Below are 24,194 nucleotides of genomic sequence, written 5' to 3'. Positions count from 1 at the left end.
GAAGGGGGGGGCGGAGGAAAGAAAGGAGCCAGGCTGTCACCCAGAGCGCCCAGCTTTTACCTTTAATCCTGTGGGCCGGTCACAGCTGGTCCCCGCCCACCTAGCGCAGCCTTTAACTAAAGGGCAGTCCCTGACCCAGCGCTCTCCCGCCCTTCCTTTCGCCCGCGGAAGGAAAACAAGCGGGCGGGCTGGGGGCGGGGAGGGCGGGGAGGCGGGAGCGTGGACAACCAGTCCCGGCGCGCGCGGGGTGACCCCAGGTCCCAGGGCGCAGCGGTGCGCGGGAGTCTCCGGGCAGAGCGCGAAGCCCCGCCCGGGGGCGTGTCCTCTTGTGTTAGCCCCGCCCCCGGGCGTGCCATCCCGCGGCCAATCTGCGGCGTGTCCTCTCGTGTTATCCCGCCCCTGGGCGTGTCTTCCTGCCCGCCCCGCCCCCGCCCGAGGGCGTCACGGCCGGCCCCGCCCCCGCGCCGCTGGCCCTGGGCTTCCTCAGTCCCCTTCGCCGCACTCAGCTGCCACTCAGGAGCCCGAGGACGCGAGCGCAGGTCTGTCTCCGGGGCCCCCGACTGCAGACGCTGCCATGGCCCCCGTGCTCAGCAAGGACGCGCCGGACATCGAGGTACGGACTGCGCGCTGGCTCCAGGGGGCGGGGGAGGGTCCCTGGGGTCCCCGCGGGTGGGGACCGGGAAGGCCCTCGACCACCCCTGCGCCCCCGGAGGAGCGGGAGCCGCGGGAACCTGGCCTCCGCGGGAGGTCCGCGTGGTGGCCGAGGAGTCCCGTGAGCGGAGGGGGTGCCCTTGGAGCGGGACGGGGTGCGGGGAAGGTCAGGAAGCCGGTCCTGACCTGAGTGGCGGGACTGAAGGGGCACAAGAGTTGCAGACAGGTGGGCTCTGCAGGCCGGCGGCGCCCCCTTCCCAGCAGGCTCCCCGCTCCTCCTCCTCGCCCCCACCTGCCTTCGGGACACCTGTCTGCTGCCCCACCTGCAGGGTCTGCAGCCGGGGAAGGGCCGAGGCGCGGTGCCCGCAGGAGGACAGCTGTGTGAGCGGCGGGGTGCCCGCTGGCCAGAGCGGGGCTCGGAAACACTATAGCTTCTCTGAGAACCCCAGGAATGCCAGGAAACGCGTCTCCTCCCCTTTGGACAGTTCTCGCTTTCCTCCTGCGCTCTGTGTTCTGTAAAAATGTCATCTTTCTTGCTGAATATAAAGTCCCACCTGCAATGGCCATTTCCCGTGCGCTCTCCCGGGACCTCGGTGTCTGCCGGGAGGAAGACTTGGTTGTGAACCGGGGCTCCAGGTGTACACACGCACCCTCGGCAGCACGTCCCAGCTCAGACACACTGCTGTTCAGTGTGTGGTGGGTTTTCTTGGAGACTTTTCTTTATGTGAGTCTGATAAGACCCGTGTTTGCACACGTGTGTGTGTTCTTTAGAAATGACAAAAATGTGCTTTCGTCCGCTGTCAGTGGCTTAAGTAAAAGTTTAAAACCACCTGTTTGCAGAGTAGCTGCTTTTGCCACGTTTTGTCTCTACCGTTGATGGAAAGAACTTGTTGCTTGGTTTGGAGGGTGGCCGTAGTGTTTTCTCCAGACTCCATACATTGGTTTGACAAACCCATTTTAGAAACAAGCGCCAAAGTACACCTGTGGGCTTCTTCAGTTGATTTACTAGTAATTTCTCTCGTAGATAATTTACTTTTTCATATGGATCAGTATGATTCTATTTAACCAGTACCTGTTTATGTGTGCAAAGGGCAAAGGAGACTGGACTTACATTCTAGTTCTTTTGTCCTTGTTACTTTGACCTGACCAAATCCCTCTGCCCCCCTCCACCCCCCAACCCCCCAGTCAACAGTAGCAAAGTCCCTCAGAATCCAGTGCTGACTTCAGGAATAAGAGCGCCAGAGGGCAGCTGGCTTTGGCTTTTGAATTTCAAAATGGTATGTTATCTGCCTGACTGACTTCTTTCTCAGTCTCTCCTACATTTGAAATCAGTTCTTAGGCACATTACACTAAGGAAGAAGATGCCAGTGACACTTTTGTGACTGGCTTAATGTCATATACTGTTTCAACTGAGACCCTGTAGGAAGTCAAAGCCCTCACGCTGGCCTCCACCTGATAAGTCTATGCAGCCGGTCTGCCTGACATTCCTTACGACCTAGAATGGTGGCTTTTCAGCACTTATGTCGTTCAGATATGCAACACACTTGAATCAGTAACCTCTCTGCTCATACACCTGCCTCACTTTTCCCTCAAAGTCAAGCCGTGATGCAGGAGCCAGAGGACCATGAAGGACCCTGAAATCAGTCTTTCAAATACAGTGCAGTGAAGAAAAACACCTTAAGCCTAGGGGAACGTGGTCAAGCTTAGATGTCTCAGTTGTCCTGTTGACTCACCGCACAAGTTCACTTTTGTTTGAAGAATCCGAATGAATTAGGAAGACTCGGTGTTCGAGCCAGTTCCAGTGCGTACATTGGGTTTGCGTTCTTGCGTGGATTTATTAAGCCCGTTGTCTAGGGTTCCATCTGACTGTGACCACCGCCTTAGTCTCCAGTTCATGGAGACGCGAGACATCTTGAGAAAAAAAATTACCGCTATGAAACGGAAAACAAGTTCCCTTGATAAATGTGAAACGAACAGAAGGTGTTGGTGACAACCTGCTGTAACAGTGACTTAATTCCCCCCAAAGCTACCTCCCGACCCTCAGGTCTCATCCACGCAGTCAAGACACATCGTTGTTTCCGAGGGAAAAGTCACTGAGGTGTAAAACGTTGCTCTGGGTAACCCCTCCGTGATCTCGAGCCTCCACCCAATATCCCATCAGGGTTGAAAGGTTGGGAGCTTGAAAAACCACCGGAAGGACGCCAAACCCCAGCCTGGAACGTCCCTGAGCAGGAAGAGGGGCCCAGCAGGGGCGCATCGGAAGGTCAGAGAGACCGGGACCTGGCTCGCACCCTCGGAGGCGGTGGTCAGTGCAGTCGTGGGCGAAGATGCGTGAGCAGTCCCGTTTTCCCCAGTCCCTTTGGTGTGGTTCTGATCCTGGCATCTAGAGCTCCCTGCCTGGGGTGGAGGTCTCATTCCACCCCTCCCTAGCCCGGTGACTTGAGGCAAGTTTCTCAAGTTGCACAATCGGTTGAGGAAGGAAAAACGGAGGTGATTAGCCAACAACAGTCCACACCTTGTCAGGAAGAAAGGACAGACCTGTTAGAAAGTAGAAGTATAGGAACCTATGAGGAAAACCAATGCCAATCAAATAATTCACATTCTGAAGTTCACCAACTGTAGCTGTTCATTTTTCTGAAAGTCAGTTGACTTTGTGGACTCACTCTTTGAATTCAAGCTGAGTTGTGTCAAGGATGGCTTTGAATACAGAGTCTCCTGGAAGGTTCAGAGGTCTCAAGCATGCCACTGCCCCGCCTCCCTCACTTCCCCTGACGTCAGCAGTGCCTCCACGGCGCCGGATGCAGTTTGCGTTGGTGACGAGTATGAGATCGGCACCTTGAAAAGCGAGTCAGGGTGATTTTGGGAGCGTTCGCCTTTGTTCATACACCTACCTCACTTGTTACTTTGACCTGACCAAATCCCTCTGCCCCCTTCCACCCCCCCAACCGCCCAGTCAACAGTAGCAAAGTCCCTCAGAATCCAGTGCTGACTTCAGGAGTAAGAGCGCCAGAGGAAAACAAGTTGTCTTCTTTCCCTCCCACCGACGTGGATAACTGAGGAGAGGCTACCGAAGGGCAGCCAGCCCTGGCCGGGTGGCTCAGTTGATTGGACCATCGTCCCCATCAGTCAAGGTTTTCAGGCTTGATCTGCAGTCAGGGCACATAACAACAAAGAGATGTTTCTTTCTTTCTCTCTAAAGCCAATAAAAATATAAACAATAAGTGAAAGTGTATGCTTTTACATTTTGGTAAACATTTTCAGCCAAACTAAATTGCTACCCCCCCCCCCCCCTTCTGCTGCTCCACAATCACAAGTCAAGGTCCAACCTTGAATTATGGAAATGAGGAGTGAGGGGTTGTCAACTCATTTCAAATGTACCCTGAATGAAGAGGGATTTCAGCCCATTGTCCACAACATCACAGCGCATTTCCAGTCGAATAAAAGCAGTTCCGAATGGCCTATCGTATGGATTCTAATCATTGGCGAAGGTAATCGAGAATTTTCTGTGTTTGTTAAGAAAATGGATAAAATGATAGATTTGGAAAATGAGACTATAATGGAAACAACTTGGAGAACGTCAGTTTTAAGGAGCATTTTGACAAAAGGAAAGACCATGAGTTACAAATGGGTAGAGATGGCAAAAGCTTGTTTCAGGATACCCTTTGTCATAACTGCTTTGCTCCTAGGGAGGCAGGCGGGTCCTGGATCCGAAGTGGGGAATAGGATTGAACTTGGCAAGAGCCATGGTTCTCGGTTTACCTACCCTTGTGAAATGTTTGTTCCACATACAAGTAACAGCCTTGTCTTCTTTTATGGGCTGGGCACCAGGGAGCTATGGAAATGCTATCTTGACTTGCGAAGGCTTTTACTTCTTTACTTTTAATTTTAAAACTTCAAACCTGTTTTGTGAGTTTCAGCTGCCCTCCCTACTTTAAGCTGCCCCAGGGATCACGCTTAAAGTCCATCTCCTTTCTAAGGAATTCAGCTGGGCAGGAGAAATGTATCTGATGGTGTGATCTGGAGAGTTATTTCATTCCAGGGGTAGGTATCGTTGTTGCTTTAAGGGACTTCACATTTCTATAGTTAAGCATGGTCAGGTGTATATATTTCAATCCAGTTAAAAAATTCTACCTCTATATGAATTCAGATGACTGGGTTTAGTAGTAGTTTAATTAGAGGCCGTGAGATTAATGACTAGAGATGAATCTATCACTAGGGAGGTTTTTAGCTTGGATCTGCTTCATCTTCATCATGGCAGGTTGTGTTGACTGATGGCTTAATTGTAAAAATGTGCTGGAATTCGGTAGCCTCCTTTCTTACATTTTGGAAGAAAAGGCCAGTTTTGGAAAGCTGAACATTTACAGTAAGGAATTCCTAAAAATTCCAAAAAGATCTAGATTTAAAATCCGGAGGCAATGCATGACCTTTAGCAATCCTGTCTTAACTGTTTGAATGCAGCGTTTTTACCAAATCTGGATATAAGCTGGCAAACGACACAAGAACTGAAAAATAGACGCTCCAGTAAGGTAAACAAGGCTGGTCTCTGGGAGAACCCTCCTAATTAGCACAATCTTACATTAAAAATTAGGCACCCTAAAATGAAAGACAATGAGACTGAAAAAACTTAAGTAATAACGTAATAATGAAAGAGAGAATCAGAGCAGATAAGGACCAGGCATTAGTGGGCTGAAGAGGAGCCTGAAAAGTAAGATTTTATTTTTCTGCCTCGAAGCCACGTGGACACAGCGACCAATGCGGGCCCCAAACCTTTAGTCCTTAACACTGTAAGGAAAGTTCGCCGGCACGTATGCTCTGCTTTAATTCAAAAACATTGAATCCGGCACTCTAAGATTATACATTTATCTATAATCGGGGTTTTAATTTTCAAATGTGACTTGTTTACCTCCTGAACTTGATTTGCTCTTAATCCTCTGTGTCCAGGCAGGAGGTGTTCTCGGCCTCAAACATCAGAGTGTGGGTGTTCACAGATACCCCGGAGCCAGCCACACGAGGAGATAACTCCTAATAGGATTATGCCTGCCTGGTGGTTTAGAATACTTACAGCTTCCGTAATTAAAATGTTATACCAGCAGGTACATAGCGTCTGCACTTACTTCAACGGATAGCTTTCCTCTTAGACGGAACAGACATCTGTTGATGTTAGCAACTCGAGACTTTTGTAGAAAGTTTATTTTGTATTGCACGGCATCAGGTTTTATTCCATGGGTTACAAAAAGCATTGCATTAAAACAGGCCTGGGTTCAAATCCCGACTCTGTTATTTTATTTGTTTATTTTTAAAATCCTCACTCGAGGACATGCTTAGAGAGAGGAAGACAGGAGACAGAGAGAAACATGGATGTGAAAGAGAAACACCCGCCAGCCCCCTTCCAGACATTCCCTGACCGAACCCGAGCCCGGGGCACGTACCCTGAGCGGGAACAGAACCAGTGGCACGGACTCAACCACCGGAGCCGCTCGGCCAGGACTGGCTGTTTGTTATGGGTGTGAATGTGGCCGGCCCTTACCTGCCTGTCACTCCTCCCTCTCTCCTTGGGGTTTAGTTTTAACTGTTTCCTGCAGTAGCGGAACACGGGAGGGTGATGTTTTGGGAGAGACCTGGGGTGCAGGGGCGGGAGGCTCCGCAGAGAGTGGTGGGCAATAAAACACGGGCGAGGCGGGGCGCCATCTGCATAAATCAGGCCCGGGGTTGACATGTAATTTTGCGGGGGTCCCCTGAGAGGTGGCCCTCGGGGCTTCATTATTGATGAAGAGATTTTTCTTCCAAGTGGCCCCGTGAGCAGTGCCTCCAGGGGACACTCATAAGCACTCATAATATCAATTTCCAGGCACCTGGGAGGTAGGGACGCAGGCTGTCACTTTAATTATTATGATCGAGGCAGAGGACAGACACAACCAAAGCTGAAATTCTCAAAGAAATGACATTGTTAGAAGCTGGTGCCCAAAATTTGTTATCTAAATGAGAGTTCCCAAAGAGCATGGTGTTCCCTTTCTTGGTGCAAAATGGGTTTATCCCCAACTCCCTCCCCTCCCAGATGAAAAAAAATTATTCACGAGCAAATACAGCGTGTGCAGGTATGCTTAGAAGTCTAGGAAAACTTTATTTGAAGCTAAAATGCTTGCTTAGAGAAACCAAAGCTTAGTCCATTTTGTACCAAAACATCATGAGTTGTGTGTTTTTTGTTTTTAATAATTGTGTAGGTATTTCTTTTCAGGAAAGGACAACTCGATGTCCCTTCCAAATGTCATTGAGAATGCCGAGAAATAATCGTCACTAAAGCACTGGTTCCGATCTAGTCCCCAAACCAGTCAGGGAACCACCGGAAGAATCAGTCCACTGCAGTAGAACAGCAGTCGGGGGGAGTGCTGGGTGAACCCTGCCCCCCAGTATATAGACGGGGATAACCCTGGGGAGACAAGCCCATGCCAACTACTCCTTCACTCCAGTCTCCCATAATGCAGCTGCAGGGAACGGATGCAGGTGTCTTCTTCCAGGGAAGGCGGAGGAGGGCTGTCCTGGCTGAGGTGGGTCAGGTGTAAGCCCAGGGCTGGCAGATTAGAGTTAGGGGGAGCGGGGAGAGGGGGAGGGGGAGAAGAGGGGGGGGAAGTGTGGCTCTGCACACTGGCAGTGTGTTTGCCCCTGCTGCCTTTCTTAAAACCATGGCTCAAGCAACATCCCATGCACCTGAATTACTGAGTTTCACTGACTGGTTCAGCAAGTTTTCATGAGATTACTCCAGCTCCCCAGTGCCTTGGGTCACCATGGAAACCAGTCGATTGACGTGGAGCTTGGAGTTCCATCCTGGTTAAGGGACGGCCACTGAAATGCGTGACCACCTTGCTGCCAGGGAGTCCTGCGAGATAATCTCCGAATCGTCCCATGGTGTAACAGTGGCCTCTTTAGATGTTGTTGACTTTTTATTAGTATAATGGATGCTCTAAGTAACAGTGAATTAATTCATTAAGAGGGGCTTTTCAGGCAAAGCCATGGTGCTCATCACTGCTCTTCCCAGGGAGGAGCTGCGAATGACTCGTTGGGAGTTGGGGGGAGAGGGGGACAGGAGTCCCGATGCTGAGTGGTTGCTGGTTACTGTTGGGTGGTTAGGTGAGCACGGCCTCCATGCAGAGGTGAAGCCCTAAAAAGGTGGAGGTGGGAAGAGGGCTTCACCACCGCCTCTCCCCTGCCATTGGAGCTGGGGCCCCATCACCCTTGTCTAGTCTCCACCGTCTCCATCGTTTTCCAGTTTGTACTGCAGGACTCCACGTTTTATTTATCCAGCAGCATGTTTGTGGTCATTTTTCCTTCTGTCTATGGCCCTTTGCAGTTTTGGAAAAGTACAATTTTGTTTTGTTTTTAAAGGCTCTCTATTTGGATCTCTGGGTTCCTCCTGTGTAGTTTGAAAATAAAAGACAATGAATTTTGTTTTAGAAAATAAAAGACATCGAATTTTAAGATAATGCCTACAAGTGTTGTAAGGACTAATTTACAGAAGATCTCATTGTTCCTAACTTGTTGCTGTGTTTAGGAGTCATTCAAAGGGCACAGGACGCTGCCACGGCCTCGCCCTGTTAGGTGTTGCTTTGCATGACCACTGTGTCCTGCCTGTTTCAAAATGCTGGTTTAGCTGAAGCTCGGCGTTGGAACTGACACGTGCACTGTGAGAGACATTTATACTATATGCATTTAGAATTGATCAAGTGCTTCATGCAATATGTCATAGTGGGTAACTCAAAATACTTGAGCTATTTATTATCCTGCATTTATAGGAGGATTGAATTTCATTTTCATGAACACCCTTTTTTACTTTTTCCAATAAAATATATTATGTTTGATATAACAGATTTTAAGGCAAAAGAAATCTGAGCCTGGCCAGGTGGCTCAGTTGGTTGAGAGTCATCCCGAACCCCAAAAGGGTTGCGGGTTTGATCTCGGGTCAGGGCGAGTAGGAGAGGCAACCCATCTTTCTTTCCCTTTCTTTCTTTCTTTCTTTCTTTCTTTCTTTCTTTCTTTCTTTCTTTCTTCCTTCCTTCCTTCCTTCCTTCCTTCCTTCCTTCCTTTCTTCCTTTCTCTCTCTCTTTCTCTCTTTCTCTCTTTCTTTTCTCTCTCTCTTTTCTCTCTCTCTCTCTCTCTCTCTCTCTCTCTCTCTCTCTCCCCCCCCCCCAACTCTCCTTCCTCTTTCTAAAATCAATAAAAAACACCCCCCATTGAGGATTAAAAAAGAAAAGAAATCAGAGCTGTATTGTGAAACACATTGTGTCTAGCCCTTCAGGTTCTCCCCATGCCTCATAGGAAATACAGGACATGTGTCCATCTCCCAGCCCTGCCTCTTCCAGTGGGAGCGAGGGTGTGACTGGCAGGAACGCGGCCCACAGCGAAGCCTGTTGGTAATTACGCAGCAACCTTGTTAATCCCCATCAGTCTTCCATTAAGTCAGGCTCTCTTCCGTGCCAGCACAATAACCTTCATTATAACTAATATCTGTCATCCTTGAGAAAGCTGTTGGTGCCTCCGAATACATTCAAGTGCCAGGACGGCTGATGGACAGTATGGGGACCCGTCCAGCGCCAGGAAGTGCCTTTTATCCAACACCTGGAAGTGATTACAGCGGCGTCTCCCCCAAGGGAGCACAATAGCGGATTGTTTCCTCGGGCTGTGCCCTATTGCAGACAAGTCTTCAGAGGGAAATGGCTCTGGTTAGCATGCGCCTTTTACAAAATAGTCTACGAATAAAATAATAAAAGAAATCTCCCTAGACACTGAATGCTACTAATTTGGGGAAATTATTACTCATTACACAGCGATGCCACTGCTTAAAATTTATTTTCCGTATGAATCTGCACAGTGACAGCTGAAGTGTGAGGAGCTTTGTGTGGAAGGTGACGGCGATAATTTACTCATCTCGAGATGCAGAGTATCTCCATGGCGATGAAACACGCATAATGCTTCAAGGATTCTTTTAAATGTAGGGATCACGCCATCTTTCTGGGGGAAATAAAAGAAATCTAGCTTTATCCAACACATCTCCGAGACCCTGAACTTCTGACCTGTTGTGCTTCTCTCTCATTACGCATCCATTTCCTGATTTCTGCTTTTATCCATGGCTTCCAATCAGAATTAGGGTCATAGGCAAGGTGAAATAATGAATAACTCAAAATATTTGGGACTTATTTATAGTAGTATTTTTTTGTAAAAATATATTTTTATTGATTTCAGAGAGGAAAGGAGAGAGATAGAAACATCAATGATGAGAGAGAATCATTGATTGGCTGCCTCCTGCACTCCCCCTACTGGGGACTCCAACCTGCAACCTGGGTATGTGCCCCTGACTGGGAATGGAACCGTGCATGACCTCCTGGTTCATAGGCCGATGCTCAACCACTGAGCCACACCAGCGGGGCTGGCGGCGTGTTTTTGAATGAATTTGGTGATGCAGGGGAGTCAGGAGACTTGGTCCTCACCTTGACGGCCTTTTCCTTGGGTTGTCCTTGCACCTCACGAGGTCTGTCTGTCCATGGACCTCCCTTCTGGCTCTGGCACTGGGAAGGTGCCGTTCAGTGCAGTGCAGGCTTCCTTTGTGTCCTGTTCTGTACGAGGTACTGCAGATCCGGAGGGGAGGCCTAGCCGGTCATCGCACTCAGTGAGCTCCTGTCTAGTGGGGCAGGCAGGCACATAAGCAGAACATTTTAGACAGGCGTGGGTTTCACTCAAACCCATGATCTAATCATGCATGTGAAATGTTTTTATGAATCGAAAGTGTTAAGTATGTAATTTCTGTTATAATGGAAGTAGTGTTACTTGACATTTCTGAGTTGTGAACTCTATTTTTGGTACCAGAGCATCTGTGGCTTCTTCACAATTAAGGAAAAAATCTTAGCTTTTCAGATAGGATGTCTGGATTTAATTCAAATCCAACAATTGAAAGGCGCTTGAAGCGGCTCTGTTTCGCTGTCAAATTCTTTTTCAGCCTATATGTCATTTGTAAGATGCCACCGATGTGCAAGTGCCGTGCCAGGACGAACGGGACCCTCTTTTTCCCTGAGCTCCTTCCACACCCCCACTTTTACTTTCGGTCGTTGCCGCTCCCCTGGGGATCACACATTGTGACATGAGAGGCACCGTTACTTTGCGGTACTTCCCAACGAATAGCCATTGTCGTCGACTCCTGCTGGAGCTTCCTTAGCGATTCTAGGTGTCGCCTCTTTTTCTTCATTTCCACCAGCAGCTGATAACCAAGGCGTGCCAGGCAGTGTGTGAGAGCCTGTGGCCAAGAGAGAGATGACAAACCTTTAAAGTATGACTCCAGGTCTTGTCTGCGTGGTTATCCGCCCCAAAGCCAAACTGATTTCATTGTTTACACGGACTAGCAGCCCTCACGTTACATGCATTAAAATAAAGACGCAGCTAACGCTACTGCCGCCCGTGGAGGAAGGGCAGCGTCATGACTGACAGTGGAGAGTCTGAAGCCCGTCGAGTTGGTTAGAATCTCTGTCACCTTCTGGACACGTGACGCAGCCTCCTGGTAATTTTGTTTCCTTCTCTGGAAACTGGCGATAATACTAAGGGCTTCATGGGATGATGATGATGATGATGAAAACCTTTCGGAAAGGTGCCCGGGCGTATGGTAGCCCCCACAATAAACAGTCATTCAGTGGAGGAACTTTTAGGAAAATGTGATTGTGTGTTATTTTCAAATCAGAGGCACTAGGAAATGTTGAGAAAGAGTTGAACTGTTGTCTTGTTTGAAATACACACCAGGCTGAGGACCAGCCTTGAAGCGAATAGAATGGTGGTGGGAATGGTGCAGATGAGAAGTCAGAGTGTCTGCCTGGGGGCAGGGTTCCCACTGCAGGGTGGAGGGAGCGGGCTCCATGCCGGGCTGGCTGCGGGGAGTTTCCGGCAAACAGTTTAAAAGGACCGGTGGGCACGTTGTTATTCACGTCCTTGTGCCGTATCGTAAAGAACGCACGTCTGTGCAAAGGGAGCACCTATCAGCGGCCATCAACGCAGATGAAAATGAATCTTTTCTTCTTTTCTCTTTTTTTTTTCTTCCTGTGCTGGCACGACATTTCCATTGATCATTTTTTGAAATGAGTAATTTTTGGTTTAGGATTTTTTGACATCTTGATGGATTTCAAGAAAAATACTAACTTATGCTGATGTGACTTCCCATTTGTCTTTTAAGTGCATAAGGCAGACGCTCCCGTTCCGACATCTGGACGCACTCTGGCCCGAGCACGTTCCCTCGTGGCCTGTCTGTGCCCCCCACACCTGGCTGGCCACCAGAATCATCCTGGGCACCGCGTGCGCCAGATTATGAGGCATATTGTTAAAAAAAATGAACGGAAGTGGCTGAAACTAGACAGTAATCGATTTCTTGTCGTGCGAAGGAGTCAGAGGTACCTGGTACAGGGCATGCAGCCCTTTTCTTGTCCACGGGGTTCTGTCCTTCCACTCGGGGTCCCCTCAAAGCTGTCTCACCGTTCACGTGGGAGTTAGAGCCCCTGAAGGAGGAAAGAAGGGAGCAGAGGAGTGCACCCCTCCCTTTAATGTGACCCCCCCAATCCCCCTCTAAATACAGCTCACCGGCTGGAGCTTGATGCGGGAAAGGTGAGTGGAGCGATCCCTTGGCCGACGCTTTAGAGACTGTTTCCTGTCCAGGCGCCTCACAAGTTAAGCTGCGGGAGGGAGGGCGGCACCATCACCCTGTGACCGGCAGGAACGCGGCTCTCCTGTCCCTGCTCACGGCTGCAGCGACAGGGAACGCGCTTCCATTTTCTGTGACCCTCGCGGCCCATTGATTCGCTGGAAGCAGCCGCAGACCTCGGGCCTGGCCTCCTGGCTGCAGGTGGTTGCAGTGGGAACTAGGTTCGCCCGACAGAGAGAAGGCACCTGGGGCAAAAATCCAGCGGAACGGGGCACCCATTCCCGTGTCCTCCCTCCATGGGCTGATAGGGGACATCTTGATTCCCCCGGTGACGCTGCGTGACACTGTGTGACGTGTCGCCAGCTGGGAAGGCTGAGCCAAGCCCTAGCTTCCAGGGCTTTCATTGGGCGTCGGCCGTGTAGGCATAGAGTGCCGCAGCCTCGACTCAGTTCCTCAGGCTCCAGGCCAGCAGAGAGAGAGAGAGAGAGAGAGAGAGAGAGAGAGAGAGAGAGCAAGCAGATGGACATCTGCAGTCCCACTGTGCGCTCAAACTCTCTGCTCCAACTGGTCCAGCAGAGCCCGGCATCGGGCACACACACACCCTCCGGGCAGGTCGGGCACTCGCAGCTCAGCTCCCCGGAGGAGGTCGGGGCGCCTTCTGAGCACAGGCCTGGGCGGCCTGCAGGGTGTCAGCAGCCCCTGCCGCCTGCGTCCGCCTGCGTCCCGCACCCACTTCCACCTGCAGCAGCGGCAGAAACAAAACCTGCGGAGCAGGGCCCTCAGGCAGCCAGAGGGAGTTATGGCGGAGAGGGGTACACTGGTGGGAAACCAGTTTGGGCCCAGCAGTGTTGAATTACGCCCCAAGAGGAGTAAAAGGCATTGTTTCTCTATGTCTCACGTGAGGTTTCAACAGAAATCGTTTGCAGCGAGGTAGCTGTGCCCGAAGTTGGAATTGCTGGGTCACGTTTGGTAGAGAAGGGAGGCCTCCTGAGCTGACTCCATGCTGCATGCTTTCCGCGAGATAATGTTCCTCTTAAACGGCCATGATCTCTGTGGGTGCTCAGAGGGCGTTCGCTGAGAAAGGAGGTACTGGTGTGGTGAGCACAGCACAGCGAGCAGATGGTGGGCTGTAGGGTCATGTGCCTGAAACCTGTATAATTTTGTTAACTAGTTCACCCCAATAAATTCAACGAAAAGGAAAAAAATAGAATCCCCCTAAAAAAAGAATAGAAGATTTCACCATTAAGAGAAGAAAAGTGGCTTAAATAGCAATTAATAGATGAATTTTACATTATTTAAAATATACACAAAATCATAGCTTTCTGATAGAAGGAATCTTATTTCAGATATAGATTTGATTTCTCTTTCTTTTAGAAACGTCCCCTGATAGCAAGAGTATCTCACCACATCCGCAAATACCCCTTTAAATGTGATTTCTCATAGGTGTGTCTATTCCTCCACTGTGGACCGGCCATGACTGAACTCTTGTCTTCCTGCTGTGGACTTTGCAGCTTTTTATTGTTTTAAGTGACCAATTACGTTCTCTTAACAACATTTCTTAAAGGATTTCCTTGTTATTTTAAGTATTTCAACAGAAGCAATAAAAATAAAAAAAAACCCCACACAAGAACGTACCCTTCCAACTGGCCCTCCCCAGGTCCACCTTCTGGCCGACCCGCGCTCCTCTCTGAACACGCTTCCTAGTGAACGGCCTTCTTTCTGCCCACCCCGCCCACTTCCTCGCCATCTTCTGTGGAGGGGCCGCGCCTGGCGGTGCTGGCGGTGTCTGTGTTGTGTAATGAAATCCAAACGTTGGACCCGAGGACGTTTCAGGAGCGGAGACAACAACCAGTGACGTTGCCGAGGCCACACGGTACCCGCTGCCGAGGGCAGGGAGGGGCACCCAGGCCAATGATTACATGGCTACGGTGTTTGTCCCCCGGGACAGGCACGCTGTGTCCTCCGCCAGGGAAGGCGCGTGGTGAAGAAGAAAACGGAAATCGGTCTGTTCGGCCAGCATTCACGTCCTCCTCTCGGGTGGAACTTGCTCGCTAAGGAATTTTCTTAGTAACAATTGTGTTTGTGCATTATTTTCCCTAAGGTCCCTAAGGGAGCAGAGTGCTTTGAGGACAGGAGGCTGTGGAGATAACACCTTTGTCTGGGAGGGTCACTGACCAGCTCCTAGGAGAGCATAGATGCTGATCGGTACGCGCTGTGCCGTCTGCTCGGCCAGTGAGTGGCCGTGGCTCTAGAAGCGCCACAGTCCGTGGGGACCATCTGCGTGCAGGGAGCGGCATGGCTGCTGAGTGTTTAGAGGAAATGGTCCTGAGTTAGGAGTTAAAGGAAAGTGAGCACGTGACGGACATAAAGTGGCTGCATCCTGGACCCCGGTGGTGCTGTGAGCAGAGGCAGGCACGTGGGGTTGTGCACAGACTCGATAAACGAGAAACGGGGGGGACAGCGCTGGGGTGCCCGGTGTGTGGTGCGTGTCCCCCAGGTGAGGAGAGTGCTGGGCCCCGCGGGGCCGGGCCACAGCGCCCTGGGGCGGGCCTCCGTGTGCTGATGGAGAGGGACGCGGCGAGCGGATGTTTCGGGGCCCGCACGCCTTCCTCTGTGCTGACCGTGTGCGATAGAAACGAACCTGACCTCCCAGGCGCTCTCGGGGCTCCGCTCACGTCCAGTGGGTGAGCTGTTGATGTTTTAGCTTCCGTCACTTGGGCGCCGGCCCGCCTTTCCTGGGAAGGGCATGGAATGGGAATTCGCCTGCGTGTGTTGGGACCGGAATCCCATGAGCTCTCCACGGTAAAACGCGGTGCACACCGCTGTGTGTGTGGTGGATTTTAAAAGCTGCGTTGGATTTCCTGGCCCCTTTGGGCGGCGTATTAATTTGTGAGGAGGACACTGCCTTGTCAGGCAGTTGGCCTTTGACTTTGTGGGCTCAGGACAAAGATGAGCTCCGGGACCAGTGGTTTGGTGTCAGTGGGTTCCAGCTCTCTTTTCCCCTCTTATTTACAGCCACCTTGTCACCTGTTGCCTTCACTTTAAAAAAAAAAAAAATCCTGTATATGGATATTTAGAATTGTAGGGGCATGTAGGGGCATGAATGGAGTCTAAACTGTATTCCCATCACATACTAAGTGCTGACATGTAGTCAGCACATCCTACACGCCCCATTCCAGACAGTTTTCTGTACCATCTCATTTAATCCTCAAAACAACCCTATGAGGTAGGTACTATTACTAATCGCCACGTTATAGTTGAAGTAGAGAGATTGAGAGTTCATATAAACCAGAAAAAAATGGCAGAGCGAAGATCTGAGCCCAAATTCAGTTTCTAACACTATGCAGAGTACTTGGTGAATATTTCATAAGAAGTTGCAGGACTTAGGATTGTCAGGGACTTCCTCCTGCATCGATTATTGATTAACTGTGTTGAGGTAGTCTTTGTGGATAAAGGGAAAATTGGCCTTTGTATAGAGCTCGTACCAGGAAAAGAAGAGGAAGCTAAACTACTTGGAAATAATTCAACCCAAGGGTATGGAAACCTGAGCCTGGGCCAAGAATGGATATGTGCATTGCAAAACAAAACAAAACAAAACAAAACAAAACAAAACAACGGAGCATGTGGGTCTCTTACCAGGACTGCTTAGCCTGGCTTTTCCAGGTCGGAGACTTGGAGGTGGTTTGTAACTCGGGTGCAGGCGCAGGGTATACAGTTCTTTCCTTTGCTGCTGCCGACCCGGCGGGAGGCTGGCCGCATCGGTGATGGATGAGCTGGCCCGGGAAGCAGCGCTGCCTCGGTGAATGTCTCCGATGCCTTAGATTCCCCCCACGCTCTGGCTAACGGTGTGCCTGGGGCAAAGGCTGGGGTCATTGCCGAGACCGGGGCCGGGAAGCAAGAGACGGTTCAGGAGTTCGGTTCTCCATCGGTCCACGCTTGTGAGACTGTCGTCCGAATGAAGCCACAACGACCGACCAGACGCATCGCGCAGCAGGCTTGCTGCTTCCCTGGGGGCTGGGGATGTTCACCGAAGGGAAATCGGCACAGTGACACCGTGTTTCACCAAACGGGGGACTGATGCCCAGTTACAGGACATAGGAAAGCACGGCCTTTATTTGTTGTTTCTTTGCACTTGACGCTGCGGAAAGTGGGTGACTTGCAGTGGAGTCCACCTTCGCCGCCAAAGGCAAACACGAGGGATCATTTAAATGAGACGAAATGTCATTCGTCAGTTCAGCTTGCAAACCTAAAATGGCAGCAGGTGGGTATCGTGTTCACGGCTCAGAATCACAGTGAGGAACGAGCAGCATGGACGAGGGAACGCTGGTTTGTACTTTTGAAGGTGAAGGAGGCTCCGTGGGGCCTCACGTTGGAATCGTCGAGACTGTGGTGGGAAACAAAGCCCTTCGTTCCTAAGAGGCCAGGCCGGCCAGGTGGCCTCCTGCAGCTGGAGTTCGAGCTCTCAGATCCTGAGGTTCCAGTGCTTTCGGGCTCAGAGATCTGCTTCTGTTTGTGAGCCAGGCCTGTGGCTGCAGGCAGCACCCCCCCCCCCCCCCCCCCCCACGCCCTGTGTTAGGGAGGGACCCTCCACAGATGCAGAATTCCGGCCCGGGATTGCGACATCCCACCACGTCCCGGAATGCTGTGGCCTGAAGGGCAACAGCAGGGAACCTTGGTCTCTTGCATAATCATCTGTGGGTCCTATCCGGTCACTTCCTCCACTCAATAAAATTAGCGAAATGTTCTCAAATTCCTTCTTCTGTTTCTAGAATCACCAGTGCATCCTCTCTCCCGCCCAGTACATTTTTTTTAAATTGTATTACTTGAAAGGGATTTGGCAAAGCCAAATTCTTTGCATGGGAGACAATCACCCTCTGTAAGTAATTTGCCTTTTACCCGAAAGGGTTAACGGGCCTCTGAAAATGCCCGAGTTATCCAGCGAGGGGACCCCGAGACCCTGTGGGGACCCTGCGCTGGCCTTTTCTTGGGAAGAATGTAATTTGGAACTCTGCTGCCGCGTCCCGCCAGCTGCTTAGTTATGGATGATATTGACTTTTAGTTTTCAAAAGTCTCGCTTTGGAAAATTGTTTTTAACAGCTCTCAAACACTCACGTCCTGTGTTTTTATTTTATATCACTTTTCATTGGGGATATTATTAAGTCAAATCCTTGGTAACCGTTCTCCGCAATTCAATTTCTTTTTACCCAAGATCCATTGAATTCGAGTCACTGCCTTTTCGCAAAAGGTTAACCCAATATTTCATGTTATGCTTTCTACTTATGCTGCGCAAAAGAAAAGTCACTGTGATACGCAGCCAGTAAATTGTATTCAGAATGTTTCTTCTCAAAAGTTACATTACTCTGCCCACACAGATAAGCATAATCATTTATCACAATAGGAATTGTGGAAATAAAAACTAAAATAAATGCAGCTGTCTTTCTTGCATGTTACCCAGACATTTTTCTTTCTTTCTTTTTTCTTTTCTATAAATGTGGGCTACAATAACCACCTTTGAAAAATGTCATCTCTTTATGTATGTGTGAATTAATATGAAATTAGTAATGGGTCAGGGTTAAGTAACTAGACAAACAAAAACTGCATTTATTTTATATTAAGAAAATGTTTTCATTTTTTTGTATAAAAATATGATTACATTTTTAATGTTGGCTCTTATTAATAGGTTGCATTGGCATTATTTTATCATAAGGAATAAACCATGTAAAACTCTTAGCTCTATTGTATGTTTGTCATCCAGAAAACATGGACATCTAAAGAGATAGTTTGAAGTAATGTCATGTCTGTTATCTATAGGAATTACTAAAAATAATTGTCACTTATAGTGGGCTAATCAAGTAAGTTCCAGTGATGTTTATTAGAGTGAATACAGTGTACAACGAAATGCACTGAAAATAGACTTTAGTGATTATTGCTTTTGGTAACAGCTTTATTGAGAAATAATTTACATACCACACAATTTACTCATATGAAGTGTAGAATTCAAAAGCTTTTAATGTATTCATAGAGTTTTGCTGCTATTACCACAATTAATTTTTATCACCTCAGAAGAAACCACTTACCCTTTGTTTTGAAAAAAAAAAAAAAAGTTTATTTATTTTAGAGAGGAAGGGAGAGGGAGAGGGAGAGAAACATGAATGAGAAACATTATCGGCTGCCTCCTTCACGCCCCCTGCTGGGGGACAAGCCCACAGCCCGGGCATGCGCCCTGACCAGGAATCGAACTGGTGACCTCCTGGTGCATGGGACGATGGGCAGCCACTGAGCCACACCGGCCAGGGCTAAGCCACCTACACGTAGCAGGCACTCCCCAGCCCCTGGCAACCGCACGGTGCTTTCTCCCTCCACAGGTTTGCCTTTTCTAGACATTTTATTTCAATGGCATCATCCACTCTGTGGTATTTTATAACCGGCTTTTCTCAGATAGCATAATGTTTACCCGTATTCACCCACGTTGTTTGTACATCCCCCAAATCCCTTTCCTTTATTGATATCTAACTCCAGTGCGTTGTGTTTGGAGAAGTACTTTGGGTGACTTTAACTTTTACTTCATCAAGGCTTGTTTTGCGGCCTCCTCTATGGTCTGCCTTAGAGACTGTTCTGTGCACACTTGAGAAGAATGTGTATTCTGCGGCTGTTGGGCTGGCGTGTCCTATACGTTCTGTTAGGTTCAGATAGTGCAGTGTTGTTCAAGTATATTCCTTTTTAAAAATTTTTTAAATTCACTTTTTACAGACACAGGGAGGGAGAGGGTGAGGGAGAGGGAGGGAGGGAGGGAGGGAGGGAGGGAGAGGAGGAGAGAGAGAGAGAGAGAGAGGGAGGGATCCATTTGATGTTCCACTTACTTATGCACTCATTGGTCCCTGACTGGGGCTAGAACTCACCACCTTGGCGTATCCGGACGTCACTCAAACCAGCTGAGCTGCCTGGCCAGGGCTCAAGTCTGTTTCTTCTTTGTTCTTCTGCCTTGAGTCTAGGATTCTTGGTCGACAGTTTTTTCCTTTTAATACTTTGAAAATCTCACCTCACTACTTCCTGACAGCTACTATTGTGGACGAGAAGTCAACTGTTCAACTGACTGGTGCTCTCCCGGACAGGAGGAGTCGTTTTTGTTTTTCTCTTACTCCTTCCAAGATGTTCTTTTTGGTGTTGACGTGTAGCATTTTTGCTACTGTGTCTGTGTGTGAATCTCTTTGCATTTATCCTACTTCACGTTTGTTGAGCTTCTGGATGTACAGTTTAATGTTTTCTCTGTTTTTAGAATAAAATTTGGGAAGTTTTCAGCCATTGTTACTTTTTATATTTTTCACCTCCTTTCTTTCCTGTGCTGGTAACCCCATTACCGTGTTTTGGTGTACTTAACAGTGCATCACATATCTCTCAGGCTTTCTTACTTCTTTTCATACTTTTTTCCTTCTGTTCAGCGGATTGCATAATCCCTCTTTAAGTTTGCTGCTTCTTTCTTCTGCCAGTTCAGATCTACTACCAAGGCCCCTGAGCAAACTTGTCATTGCAGTCCTTGTGGTTTTTCACTCAGCTAGGACAGTGGTCGGCAAACTGCGGCTCTGTTGACTAATGAGTTTGCCAACCACTGAGCTAGGATGTCACCTAATAAATGATTACATGCAGTAAGTTTATTGTGGAATCACAGTAGCAGAAGGGGAAAGCAATATTCATAGTGTATGTCTGCCTTTGGGTCTGTGGGGGTAATATCAAGATAAATTTATTTATTTATTTTTAATACCAACATATTTACATATGTTTATATCTTGTTTATGCTGTCTTTAGAGTATCCTGGCTTTAAATCCTCGAACACAGACTCATGCAACTCTGCGTTCGACTTCGGCCAAGAAATTAGACAAGAAACATTGGAAAAGAAACCCTGATAAGAACTGCTTTGTAAGTACCACTGATGTCTGATTGCACGATGAAAAATGATCTCGCTTTACACATTGTAAGGCAAGATTTTACATTTTCTTAGAAATATACTTAAGTATGAGTAAAGTACAGCTGTGGTTTTTTAAAAAATTTTAAATATTTTATATTAGAATCATCTCAAAGGGTGTTTAATTTTACTGCTTTAAAAGATGTATGGAAACAGTTAAACATCCTACAAATTGAGTTTGGTGCCCAAATTAATTTTCTTAAAAATCTATAAAGTTTTTCTTAAAATAGTTTGGATAATGACACCATGGTACAGAAGAGTTTCTGTTACTGATGTAATTCAACTGAAGAAGAGGAAACAAATGTAGAAACTCATAAAGTGTGCTTTGGGGGAACATGTGAGCATGAGATGTTTAATATGAACCTGTCATAGTACATCCAGGTGAGATCTCTGAGCTTACTCGTTGTTAGAGCATTATTTAACGGGGCCTATGAGGAGAGACTTCAGGCTGGGACTGTGAAACCATCGATTGGGGTCAAGCACAACCTCAAAGGAAACATTTAACATGCCATCTTAGGGGGTATACATCTTTAAATTTGTAAACCACTTTTCGTTCAACCTGATTTCCCAAATTAATTCCCCCCACATTAATTGTCTCAAATTAGTGAGACAATAGTATAAGCTTATTTTTGTAAACTGCCCAATATAGTGATTTCAGTTTATTTTGAACATTGTACATTTCATAAGGTAGGGAAAATCCATTCAGTGGTAAAGTATGCAACAGTTAAAATTATTTTTGAAACCATTAACAATCTGGAAAAATACTCACAATCTATTCATGAAAAAGCATGAAATGTCACTGTTTAATAATGATTGTGTACATTTATATGTCTAAGATGCATCTCAAACTTAACATGTTGAAAATCCAAATTATGATCTTATCTTTAAAACCTATTCTTCTTGAGGTCATCATTACCTACTCCTTCACTGACAGCAAAAAATTGTCATTTCTCTCACCTTTCCTACCTAATTAGAAGGTCCTTTTGACTTTGCCTTCAGACATATCCAGAATCATTACCTGTCACCACTTAATCATACCAACCTTGCTAAGTCACCACCATTCTCTCTCACCTGGATCATTTCAGTAGTCTTGACCCGGTTTCCACATTTCTGCCTTTTCCTGGTAGACTCTTTCTTTCTTATTCTATCTATCTGTCTATCTATCTATCTATCTATCTATCTATCTATCATCTATCTATCTATCTATCTATCATCTATCTATCATCTATCTATATCTATCTATCATCTATCTATCATCTATCTATCTATCTATCATCTATCTATCTATCTATCTATCTATCTATCTATCATCTATCTATCTATCTATCTATCATCTATCTATCATCTATCTATCTATCTATCTATCTATCTATCTATCTATCATCTATCTATCATCTATCTATCTATCTATCATCTATCTATCATCATCTATCTATCTATCTATCTATCTATCTATCTATCTATCATTTATAGATATATTTTTTCTTTTTTTCCTAGCCCTAGTCCTACCCCTAACCCTAAGTCTTTCCTTCTTTTTAGATAGAAAAACTTTAATATGGGATCTGCCCATAGAGTCTCTTCTTAATAAAACATCTGAAGAATCCTTTCCAAAGGATTCCCCGCTCAGCATCTGTCAGGGAGTTTCCAGCTTTCTCAGAGTTTGCACAGTTTCCTCCTAGCTCAGCAAGGCCTTCCCCAGCCGCCCATTGAAAACTGTGCCCAGCCCCTCCCTCGCTCTCCATGGCCTCCCTGCTCACGGTGATACACTCTGCGTGGCACTCACTGATTCGGTTATGGTCCGTCTTTCTCCACCGGAGTATGAAGTCCGGGGCGGGGGCAGGGATGGTTGGGTTGGGTTTCACTAACTGTGCCCCACCTCCTAGAAGAGCTGGTGCCCACTGAGGGCTACGTGCTTGTTAGTCTGCCGGCGAATGGTTACCAGAGCTCCTTCATCTTGCCCTTGAGTCTCTCTGTGGTGAAATGGACAACTCAGATCTGTTTCCTCGTTTCACTGATGAGAAAGACTTTGCGGAAAATGTTAAATGATTACTTAAGCGCATTACAGATTGCTCAGTGTGGCTTCTAGAATGCTGGTCACGTGACCCTGTGTGTCATTTCTGGTATATCCCACGTCCGGAGAAAAGATAAATAGCCTCATGTTAAACTAGATCCACGCAAGGTAAGGGAACCATGGCCTGGACCGGTCGCCACAGTCATGACCAGTAATCTTCCATCATTCCCGAAGACCGCCTTCCGGAGAGCTTCATTTCCTGCCGGTCTCTGACCAGCAGCTAGAAAGGTTTTACTTCTTTCCTTTGATTTTCTTGGCTTTTCAAGAAAATCTCCTTTGCTTGGGCTTGACAGCGGTCTGCTTCGGTTTGGCTCAGGAGTCACTGACGTATCGCCATTTGCGGGTACACACGGGGCTGGGGTTCCTTTGAGGTTCCAGGGGCGTTTCCCCGAGACCTTGTCTCACGTCTCCCCGTCTGCCTTTCTTCCTCCTTCCCACCCGGGTCCTTGAAACGGCCAGATTCCGGGCACTGCGGTGAATGCTGCTCAACGATGAGTAAAAATCCGCAAAGAAGCAGTCTGAAATGATCTAGTAGACACAAATTTAGAGTTCATGGGTGAGAACTCAGGCTCTTCTTAGAGCACCAGCATCTGACCCCTAGGAGTGCCCTTCAGAAGGCGGTTCTGAAATTTTCTCTCTGCAGTGCCTTCCCTTGGCAGTTCAAATCCATCCTCGTACTAATTGGAGACTCTGAATTCAGCAGGGATTTAAACTGGCAAATGTGTTTATACTGGTTAATGAAGCACAAAGCAGTTATTTCCAGGATCTCTTAGGCAGGTGTTCCATAACTGCTGTTTATTTTTGCCATTCCTGAAGATGTTGAACTGTCCTAATTAATAAATATTTTTGCGCTCAGATTTCCACGACTAATTTTTTAAGACCAAAAATACGGTATAAATCAGAAAACGTCCTGGGTGAAAATAAAAAGGGAGGCAAGTCAAGGCAGCCCATTGTTAGGCAGGTTTTCAAGAATTTTAGCGAATTTGTTCTAAACACTTGGCACTTAGTAGGAGCTCACAGTAAAAAAAAAATCCTACATAATAAAGAGCTAATAGGCTAATTAGACCGAACAGCAGAGTGACCATCCCGATGACCTTCTGGACGAAGCCGGGGCTGCGAGGACTGAGGCCCTTGCACGAATTTTGTGCATCGGGCCTCTAGTAAATAAATGAAAGTATGGAACTTGAAATAGGATGGGGATTCTGAGCCTAAAATCTCCCCCCGTTTAGACAGGTTCAGACTTTGTCCTTTTGAAATTGGGGTGATGAATGCTGACGCTTAACCAATATTTACCTTACCTACCAACATGCTGCCCATGGGAAGGCATTTTGGTCGCGGTCTTAAAGCCTGGTCATGGATCCCAAAGGAAAATTAGGGGTGAGCTCAGATTCTGTAAGAATACAGAGCACACCCTGAATTAGTCCTCAGCATCTGGAATCCTCGACTGGCTTCCACTGTGTGCGTCTGAGGTGTGTATCTGAAGCACGCCCCCTGAACGCCCCTGGGCGTCCGCTCCGCGGCTGGAAACAAGCCCCCTCCGCAGGGTGAGCGCTCCGAGAGAAGGCGGGTGTCCTCACGCTCTCCACATGTGCCTCGCACTGCTGAGAGACGTCAGTCTCCCACGTTGGAAGACGTGCAGAGGGGAAATATTTGCTTGTACAGTTTCACTGATGACCAAACATTCATGGAAGACCTCCTATGTGCCGGCCATTGTGACAAGTGGCAGGGGAAGGATCACACACTCGTCTTGCCCTAACCATTAGCCATCATTCACACAGCCATTCAATTCAGTCACTGCCAACCGCCGCCGGAAGAGCCAGCCACGAGAGCCACACCCGGAGCGTGTG

The 24,194-nt window shown here is 47.9% G+C and overlaps 1 protein-coding gene across 1 annotated transcript in view; it reads left to right on the top strand.

Annotated features, from left to right (window-relative positions):
• The first annotated feature begins 479 nt into the window (after positions 1–479).
• The window catches only part of DPYD (dihydropyrimidine dehydrogenase), a 370,484-nt gene continuing 346,769 nt past the window's right edge, over positions 480–24,194 (top strand). Inside the window, exons 1-2 of the mRNA XM_008147316.3 lie at positions 480–613; positions 20,120–20,230. Coding sequence (XP_008145538.2) covers positions 575–613; positions 20,120–20,230 — 150 coding nt within the window. The 5' untranslated portion in view covers positions 480–574. The remainder of the gene's footprint in view (positions 614–20,119; positions 20,231–24,194) is intronic.

Source organism: Eptesicus fuscus, chromosome 22 (assembly GCF_027574615.1).
Source record: "Eptesicus fuscus isolate TK198812 chromosome 22, DD_ASM_mEF_20220401, whole genome shotgun sequence".
In the NCBI taxonomy this organism is placed as follows: Eukaryota; Metazoa; Chordata; class Mammalia; order Chiroptera; family Vespertilionidae; genus Eptesicus; species Eptesicus fuscus.
This window is presented reverse-complemented; position numbering and strand designations above follow the sequence as displayed.